General features: G+C 31.8%; 1 protein-coding gene across 1 annotated transcript; it reads right to left on the reverse strand.

Moving 5' to 3' along the window:
* Positions 1-445: 445 nt before the first annotated feature.
* Positions 446-9,047, reverse strand: CSN1S1 (casein alpha s1). The gene is made up of 9 exons (XM_010371451.2): positions 9,028-9,047; positions 8,900-8,941; positions 7,686-7,709; positions 6,309-6,341; positions 5,471-5,494; positions 4,444-4,485; positions 3,454-3,471; positions 2,939-2,980; positions 446-571 (listed from the first exon to the last, which is right to left on the reverse strand). The coding sequence occupies exons 1-9, from the start codon at positions 9,034-9,036 to the stop codon at positions 446-448; spliced, it is 360 nt and encodes a 119-aa protein (XP_010369753.1). The 5' UTR covers positions 9,037-9,047.
* Positions 9,048-10,415: the final 1,368 nt, after the last annotated feature.

Consider the following 10,415-nt stretch of genomic DNA (forward strand, 5'->3'; position numbering starts at 1 on the left):
TTTGGACTACTGAACACCAAAATATGTGCTATATTACCTACCCAGTGTTTTTATATTTATCACTGGTATAACCAGAAAGAATTCACTTAAAGATTAGTAAAAGCTCAAAAAGGATATTGTTGAATTACATGTCAGAAGTCTGTATATTTTAACTTGAAATTATTTTCCACTCTCATTAGAATAAATATCACTTATAGAATATATAATACTGCTCCACATGTTACTAAGAAATTGACAATATTAGCCACAGCTGCCAGAAATATTACCAATTTTCCATTTCAGTACATATTAGTCCTTTGCAGTAGACATTGATTTGCCATGTTTAACCTAAATCTGTTCTTGTGGTATGTTCTCCAAGCTATTTTATTTGATTCCTTTGGTAGAACATCAAGATGTAGTAATTTAAATGAACTTACCACCACTGTAACATGATGTTAGTGTTTTCCTAATTCTCAGAAGCAGTGGGATTGGAGATGTAAGAAAATGGTGGGAAAGGAACATACTGCACGATTTGTGGATAGTACCAAATAGCGTAGGGGTAGGCAGCAAGTTGGTTGAGCTGCTGGAAAGGCTAGAGGTAAAAACATTTGAAAAGCAACAGTGTATGAGCAATTGCTGTTTTCACTCCCTGAAAAATATCAATACATTTCATTCATTTCCAAGATGCCTGTTAGCATCATAAAAAGTGATTACTCTGTGAGGGAAAATAATAAATCAAAATCTTCTATGGTGAACCATGTTGAAGAAACTTTCAGAAGGTGCTCTTTTAAGGAACCTGAGGGGCAATGAATAAATCACTTTTTTAAGGACACCATTTAAAACTGAACTCCAAGAACCCACATTACTCACAGGTCCACTTATCAGACTCCAGAAGAGACTAGTAGCATACATTTCATTATTATTTACTTTATAAATTCATGGATATTTTTGCCATTTAGATCTATAATTCTCCTTAAAGCCACCTGGGTCAAAGTACAGGCCCTGCACCCAGGGTCAACACAGCTGTCTTTCAGAAATGGCAGGAACAGAAAAAAAATAATAATAATTCTTTAATTCCTAGGCCAGTGTTCTTTTCAAATACTAGAGTTTTGGGGCCAAAATTATTTTATTTTCTATAATTTTGGAATAGTTGCCTCTGTTAATTCATAATGGGACAACACTTATTTTTTTCTATGTACTAACAATTGAATTGTACATAGAAACAGTTGCATATAATTCTCTACATATTCAGGTGGAAGTTCTTTGCTGGAATTAGGAAAAACTTTAACAGCATTTAAAATTTTGCTATGGACACCTGCCTATGTAAAGATTAAAATAAATATAATATCTGGAATTTTTTAAGATAAAATAAGGTAAATACCTCAGGACAGAACTGGCCCTGTTCTTAATAGAGAGACAGAGTGTGTGTGTGTGTGTGTGTGTGTGTGTGTGTGTGTGTGTGAGAGAGAGAGAGAGAGAGAGAGAGAGAGAGAGAGAGACAGAGACAAGAGAAATAAGTTTCTATGATTTGAATGTGTTTCCCAAAGATCGTGTGTTGGAAACTTAACATCCAATGCAAACTGATGGGAAGTGGGACCTTGAAGAAGAGATTAGTTCCCAAGGGCTCTGCTCTCACAATTTAATAAATGCTATTATCACAAGAGTGGGCTCACTGTTGCAAGGGTGAGCTTGTTTTGACTGAGTTTAACCCTCTCTTGTGCATTCTTTTTGACTCTTTCACCATGGGATGATGCAACAAGGCCCTCGCTTGACAGATGCTGGCCTCTCTATATTGGACTTACAGCTTCCACAACTGTTAACCAAATAAATTTCTGTTCATTATAATTACTCAGTCTGTGGTATTCTGCTATAGCAGTGCAAAACAAACTAAGGTACTAGTTTAGTAACTTACATTCAACTGAACACGAGGATAGGTCAAAATATTGCTACTCCAAACCCTCATTAATATGAAAAATGCATATATAGTTGTCACACTCTTTTTAAAAATAATTACATTGACTTGATGGGTCATGTCTGTAATCCCAGCATTTTGGGAGGTCAAGGCAAACGGATCACTGGAGGTCAGGAGTTTGAGACCAGCCTGGCCAACATGGTGAAAACCTGTCTCTACTAAAAATACAAAAATGAGCTGGGCGTTGTGATGCGTGCCGGTAATCCCACCTACTTTGGGATGCTAAGGCATGAGAATCCCTAGAACCCGGGAGGCGGAGGTTGCAGTGACCCGAGATTGTTCCACTGCACTCCAGCTCAGCAACAGAATGAATCTGTCTCATTGTAATAATAATAATAATAATGATAATAATAATAATAATAATAATAATTACATGGGAAGTTAAGACCAATTAATTCTTTGGGGCTCAAATAAAAAGAATATACCTTTTTTTCCTTTTATTTTCCTTTTACTTTGGCCAGTGAAAGTGTTTACAGAATTTCAAAAAAAAAAAAAAAAAAGAAAAAAGACTGAGGGTAACATTTGATACGCTGTGAGGAACTAAAAGTTTCTTTCTCTAGTTGCATTCATACAAAGGATGTTCCATGGCTTTTTTTAAATAGTTTTTTTTTTTTTTAAATTATCATGTTGTATATAAATTGAATCATTAATGGACTAGAGCCACTGAATTAAACATAGTTATTATCTTTAAATGTGAAGACACAATATATCACTGTAAACATCAAGACATGGGAGTTTTGGAGGAGGAGATAAATTGATAGACACATATTATTTTTCTCCACAAATGAGAAACCAAAGAGGTCCAAGAGAATATATAATGTGCTCAAGGTCATATGCTTAGAAGCTGTCAGAACTGAGATTTAAGTTGGGAGTTAGAAATGTTTGAGAAGAAAAAAATCTCTTCAAGAGTAAGGGGCTATTTAAGAGCAAACATATTTAAGCTTAACAAAATATTATTATTTTGTAATATATTAAGCAAGATATTACCACTTGGACAAGGCTGTTTTCACTCATTCTGCGAATTTGTTCCTGCACAAAAGGAAACACATTCTAAATTACTTAGACATCTTCTGGTATAACACATTTATCTTACATTGCACCAGAAGTATACATAACATCATTCATGAAATTTAGGATAGACCGTATTCTATGCCAAAATTAGCAAAAAATGTCAAAACACTTTTTATTTTCTAACGTTAGAAAAAAAATTAGCCAAAGGCTAAGCTCACTATCATTTGGAAAAATAAACAATTAGTAAGGTTCATATTCTGAGGATAAATAATAACCTACCCCTTCTCTAGGACTATGTATTTTTCTATTTATGGCTATTTATTAATTATTTAAATTTTATCTTTTGCGACTTTTAAGTAAAATATTACCAGGTAGGGTTGGTAGAACACTCTCTCTCAGAATATATTTATGTTAAAAAAGAAGCATGCATTACAAAACTATAACACATGAAGGAAATACTAAAATATTTTAGATTTAATAAATAATCTCACCTGGGCATGGGCAGCTTGCTAGGGAGGAGAAAACATTCTGTTTTAGTATTTTCATTTTATTTACTCATGAATAAGAAACATTTGCTGGGTACCTTCATTTGTTCAGGGACAATGTTAAATACTGGAGATAACACTAAAATATCACAAAATCTCTCAGGAGAACCAGTTGGTTCTAACAGTTATGGAGGTTACATACCAGCCATATCATATATACGGTACTAAAATATATTATTCAGGTAATTTTCTAGATCAATAATGATGAATTCTATTGGGCTACTGATATGTTTAAATTTATTTGAATACTATTTTAAATACAAGTTACTTGAAAATGGAAACAAGAGTAACAGTTAGGATCCAAATTAAATTAATTATTGATTTTCATCTTCCTCTATTGATAACGATTAAAAATGCTAGCATGTAATTTTGCTAAATTAAAACAAAGCATTTCCCAAAGTCTTCATTATGTCAAATTTATTTATAGTAACTGAAAGGTTTTTATTGTCCTCCCAAAAGAAAGACTTATATGTTACTCAAAAGGGTCGAAACCAATGAAAAGCAGACTATGTGAGTTTTGACAGAAGCAAATCTGATGTTTAGCATTCCTGTTTCCTTTCTCAGAGTCTACACTGTTCCTTAAATGGAAAGTTTATTTGACATATCTGTGATTTCACAGGTAAGCATATTTATGAAATTCTCAACCAGAATGTATCATCAGGGAGGTTAAAAGTGGATTTGTGGTAGAATGTACTCACTTTCTCCCTGGTTAGTAATTATGGATAAGATATACAACTTTAGTCCAGGAATAAAGAGAATGAGCATTGCCAGCAAATATGCAGGCAATCATACAAATAATATGCCAATTATTGGTCAAGGTTAGAATAAATAATTTCTTAAGAAAAATAAAAATATATTTAGAAGTGGCCTCAATTTAAAATTTCTTTTAATTCTATAGTAGAATATGGTTTTGTATTATAATGAATAAAATATTACCAGCTGAAGTCGGTTGTATTCGTTCACTCTACGAAACTGTTCCTATTTAAAAAGAAAAATATTCTCATTTGCTTGGATGTCATTCAATCCAACCCCATCACTTTCATATGATGAAACAAGAATCTTATAATGCTCTTTCCCAAGGGTAGAGAATGAGGAATTATTACACCTGAGTGCCATTTCTACCCCAAATAATTTGGACCTCTTCCATTATTCCCTTTTAAAAACATTTTAAAAAGCAACTTCTTGAATTTAAATTATAATTCTGTCTGATATAAATTAGTAACAGCCAATTTTAGTACAATATATCAGAATTACTAAGAAAATTAAAACTGTTTTTTGTTTGCTGACTGTGAAGATTTAACTTTGGCCAAATTAGATTAGAATATTAAATGGACAGGGAAAAATAATTTTTCAAATATTATCCAACATTTATTTATAGTTTACTCTGTGTCATGGATTGCATTAATCGCTTTACATCATCTAATATTTATTATTATTGCCATTTTGGGATTTAGTTATAGACTTATACTGGGAAAGTGAATGGTTCAACATCACATATGTGTAAAAGGTAGAGCTATGAGTCGAACTCAAGTGTAACCAAATCTACAGACTGCCACTTAAATACTATGTTATGTAGATTCAAAAGGAGACCATAAAATGCAAATATTTAAGTGAAACTGTGAATTAGATGCCCGGGATAAAAAAAAGTTGCTAGTTTTATTTTTAGAGGGGTATAAGAAAGCATCTAGATCCCATCAGACTACTTACAATAAAGTCTAGCAGATATTCAAAAGGATAAATAATTTATCAATACAACATTCTCACTCTTTCCTTGGTATATTTGCCTTTGATAAATCTGTAGTGCCACTTTTTCAGATGGCATTGGTATAGTATATCTTCCCTTGGGGTGTGTGTGTGTGTGTGTGTGTGTGTGTGTGTGTGTGTCTGTATATGTGAAAGTAAGTGCATTTTAATTTATCCTGGAAAATATTAATATATTTTAAATTTAGCAAACATATCTTACCGCAGACTTACTGAGAGAATTTTCCTTTAAAAAAATAAAAATAGGCATAGTTTTAATTTCAGGACATTAATTTACACTTAAAGTTAAAATATGAATCAATAAAACTATTACTAAACAATTATAGTAAATTGATTTTCATTATAAATTCCCCAAAAGCTGAGACAAGATTAATAATTTGAAGCACATATTATAATCACATTGCTTTTCCTTTTCTCACTGCTTTAACCACTACATTGCTCTGAATGTTGGGGGTGGAGGTGAAGTAATGATTTGTATTCAATTAACAGAAACCCCACTTAACTGAGTTGGTTTTATTTTGGTAACTTGCATGAAGGTCTTCTCCCAAAGTCAAAGGAAAAACAACACTACTTTTTATGTAAGCCGACTTTTATTCTCAAGATCAACACAGGGCAAAGTGTGGGGAGTAGTTAGAGGAGACCAGCGTCTGATTAACCTAGAATTGGTTAAATTCTAAATGGTTTATGAAATGTTTACTTCATTGGCTTATAAGCATCGTAATTGTTAGAATTTTTAACGATAAGATCGAGTTTTAACAAAATCTCTGAAGGACAAAGAAATTGGTTAAAAAATAATAATTTGGATATCACAGATGGCCAGATAAAATTGTTTGCCCAGAAATAAAGTTGTCAATTTGTCTCTGACAAACAATTGCTTTCTTACTTCTTTTGGATAGCTACTCACATACTAAAACTAGAATAGTGCCACATATACACTGCCTTGTACAATCAGACTTTATGGGATATGTAATCCTCACAGTAAAAGTTTTCATATTTTTTAAAATTAATTGGGACACAGAATTAATATCAAAATTATTTACCTCACTTGATGAACTGATGCTAGATTCCGTCTTCTAAAAGAAAGAAAACTAGTGTTAACTATACCCTGGGATTTTCAGAATTTGAAGGAAACTAGTTCCAGACCATCATGGTGAAATGCTTACCACGGTAACACTGTAATTGAATTAGTGGTGTGGAAAAATTCAGGCGTACTATATTGTATTTTCTTGGAGGGTCAATTTTACTTGAAAATTTATGGCTGTAGGTTTAATAACTTATCTGGGAACATAAAAACTTAAAAGCAATATTTTTTAATTTAGGAAAACAAACACAAGTTTATCATTGAGTAGAATGCAAAATTTACATAGATTTTTGTGACACAAATGAAACCTCTAAGAAAGAACCGTATTTAGCTGGGTACCCATAACCCTGGGTTAAACATCTATTCTCATCTGCCCTTGGGGTTTCTTTGATGTGAATAAAATGGAAACATTAAATACAATACACAATCTTAAGATGAAACTAAAATTACTTTAGCTTTTAAAATATTTACTTTGAAATATTTATTTTTTATTCAAAGTCCTTTATGTTTATATTTATATATACATATAATTTTACTTCCCAAGTACCTACATATTTTAACAGATTAATTTTAATATTCAACAGACTTTATCTCTGGAGATGGTTGGTTAACTATATGCAATAAATCAGCATTTAAAAAATATATTTGTAAATAGTGTAGTTCACTGATCCTAGGTAATTGCTGCAATAGATTCTTTCTGCCCAAGGAGAGGAAGAGGGGCATGGGTTGACAAACTATTAGGTTGGTGCAAAAGTAATTGACGTTTTTGCCATTACTTTGTAAAAACTGCAATTACTTTTGCACCAACCTAATAGTATTTCCATTATTTTTAATGGCAAAAAAGCACAATAACTTTTGCACTAACCTATACCTATTGGGTAGTACGCTCACTACCTGTGTCTGATATACTCATGTAAAAATCTTACACGCATACACCTGTATCTAAAATAAAAAAGTAATATCATGCCCTGGGATGTCAGAGCCAGCGTTCTGTGGGACTCTCATTTTAAACATCTATGCACCTTTTGTTTTTATTTTGTATTTTAATGAATAAGCAATCTTTTAACTAATTATTTTTTAAATGGCTTAAATTCCATCTTCCAATTTCAACTTTATATAGCACAACATTGTACATTCTTGAGTATAATATTCCTGTTTGAGAAGTCCAATAAGTTAAAATTAGAACAGAATTAATTTAAAATTAAGATGTTAACATTTTAAAATTCAGTTTCTTATTCTGCTTAATTTCAGAAGACAGTCTTCTTAAAATGAAGCATACTGCGTATACTATGTATGATACGTAAGTGTAGAGTTCACTAGAATGAACGGGTCTTACCTCAGACTCTGCCATAACATGGTTCTTAAGAAAGAAAAGATAATTAATTTCATTTTTCATGGCAAATAGTCAAATACAAAAGTAATGATTACCAAATAAAATGGATGTCAAAGAAAACAGAAAACAGACAATATCAAAGTAATAAGAAAAACTAAAAAGCCTGCCTACTTTATCTCTGAGCTAACTGAACCTACATTGTGAAATTTAAATAAAACGTTTTGGATTCTTCTATATTGTAGTAAATCAGTGAAAACAAGTTTACATTTTCCTTTATCCAGCATGACTTTTCGTTTTCCCTCTTTTAAAACTTAGCTTCCGGACACTGAGCAGAACACTGCACTGAAGCTCATGAAGTAAATCCAACTGGGCTAAACGAGAGCACTAATTCAATGGTGTATAGATACCTAAGCAAATGAAGTTGCTCCATCTAGTATGTTTTGCTCTGTTTTCATGACTACAGCAATACAGAGATCAGTGACATTATCCATGGAATTTAAATTCAAAATATTTGTGTTGGTTTAGTTACTCTGGCCAACGTATGATGCAGTATATCTTTTCTTTCTTTGAATTAGAGTTATCTGCCATAGTTTTTATTTAAAATAATAATTTAGTTTTGGAAATATGTATTGTTTCTTTTCCTCATATTGGTTTAATAATTTTAAAACAAAGGGTCTCACTTCAATTGACTCATACCTAGTATCCTGTCAAGACAATCAGTCAGTTATGAAAGACTGTTAAGAAGATATACATTTTATCTCATAAAGTTTGAGCACCTGCTGTCTCAATACCAATTCTACTAAAAAACTAGTAGACAATCCAAATCAAAGATGTTACGTTTAAAGAAAATAACTGAGTATGACTATGTAAATATTCTTGAGCCAGATATTGTATTACTTCGTATAATACCCTTAATAAAACATTCATTTAATTTTGGTGATAAATGTGAACACATAATTGCATTTATTTGTTTATTTGCTATTTCATTCATTCACATTAATGCCTTGTTTCATCACAGTTACACAATTAAGTCCATGAAATCATTATCTTCAGAATTCTCAGCAGAATCCATGAGTCACTACAAATGTATGAGTGAAACGTTCAAGGAAAGGAAAATATCATAGAAAAATGCTTTTTTCTTTTCCTAAATGAAAACATTTTTTGTTACTACAAGAATATATACTTTTGCCATACCCTTTCAAGAAAAACTTTGGTACCTTGATTTCATCACTCAGTTTTTCTCTCAGAACTTTTCTCTGCTAAAATCAATAAAGTGTACCTTGTAAAATATGTTTGCATGAAGATAAACTTTTGACATAATTTAAATTTCATTGACACTTCTTACCCTGTTCATAGCATCGATGTATTCCTCAGGGATAAAAAAGAAAAGATAAACAATATTAGTGAAACAACACATAAGCGAGTGGAAATCTATGAGAAACTGTACTTCACATCGTGCTGATACAAATTTAAAAATAAATCTATTTTTCCTGAATGAACTAATATTCCTTATTATATCATTTCTAACCCTAAATGGTCTTTCCCACTACACAATTAAGTCAATCAAATCAGTAGTCCTTAGAATTCTCAGCAGAATTCATTAGTGCTGATACAAATTTAAAAATAAATTTATTTTTCATGAATGACTTAATATTCCTTATTGTATCATTTCTAACCTTTAAGTGATGTTTCCCTACACTTTCTTTGTGTAAGACTACTATATAAGTGTGCAATTAACAATATTTTTACATTTGTTCCACTCAATTTTGTTATCCTTGACTTTCACTTTGTTTTAGGCACTGTTCTGAGTCTTCTGATCTTAACACGTACTTCCCTTTGTTAATTGTACGGTATATTCTGTGGAGTCATTCTTACCTCTCTTGATTCTAATGGTATAGGCTACAAAAAAAAAAAAAAAAAAAAAAAAAAAAGGTTATGTTAAAATTCATTCATAGTTGGGTTATCTATCAAATCATTTAGATAATGTCCTTGAATTAAAATATGATGTTCTTCTATTCAGCAATTAAGCCAAAAAATTATAGAGAATATGACACATATGTATTATTTACAGTTAAGAGCATTCTATTATAAGGAGTAAGGAAACTGTAAACCTCCACATACGTCATGGAAAGGAGAGCAGAATGTTTTGGAGAGGCAAACATTTAAGTGCAAATTAAAATATAAAGTGACTAATATATGCATACCTTGTTTCTATATTCTTTCTGGGCGTTTGGGTGACTGAATGATGGGAAGGGTTGATCAACTTAGGTTACACAACAACAACAAAAAACATTTTTGTTTTTAAGGCAATTTCTTGCTATGTTGCCCTGATGCTATCATGACTCATTGCAGCTTTAACCTCCCACGCTCAAATGACCCTCACACTTCAGCATCCCAAGTAGCTGGGACCACAAGTGCATGGCACCACATCCGACTTTTTTTTTTTTTTTCCAAATGTTTTTTTTGTGGAGATGGGGTTTGATTATGTTGCTTAGGCTTGTCTCGAATTCCTGGGCTCAAGCAATCCTGCCTTAGGCTCCCAAAGTGTTGGGATCACAGGTGTGAGCCACTGCACCCAGTGAAAAAAAAAACATTTTTATAAATAAAAATTAAATATTTTTTTCCCAGAAAAATGTTTCTTCTTTTAAGAATAAATGGATAACACTTACCAAAACAAGCCTGAGAAACTTTCCTTCTTTGATAATTTCCTATTGAAATTAAATTGTGAATTAT

Source organism: Rhinopithecus roxellana, chromosome 2 (genome assembly GCF_007565055.1).
Source record: "Rhinopithecus roxellana isolate Shanxi Qingling chromosome 2, ASM756505v1, whole genome shotgun sequence".
Classification (NCBI taxonomy): domain Eukaryota; kingdom Metazoa; phylum Chordata; class Mammalia; order Primates; family Cercopithecidae; genus Rhinopithecus; species Rhinopithecus roxellana.

Bases quoted from the DNA above. Each gene is read 5' to 3' on its own strand.
- CSN1S1 (XM_010371451.2), bottom strand. The intron at 7,710-8,899 runs GTACCAAAGTTT...TTCTTTCTTAAG, and splicing joins AACTGAGTGATGAAATCAAG to AACCATGTTATGGCAGAGTC. The intron at 6,342-7,685 runs GTAAGACCCGTT...TCTTTCTTTTAG, and splicing joins ATGTTATGGCAGAGTCTGAG to AAGACGGAATCTAGCATCAG.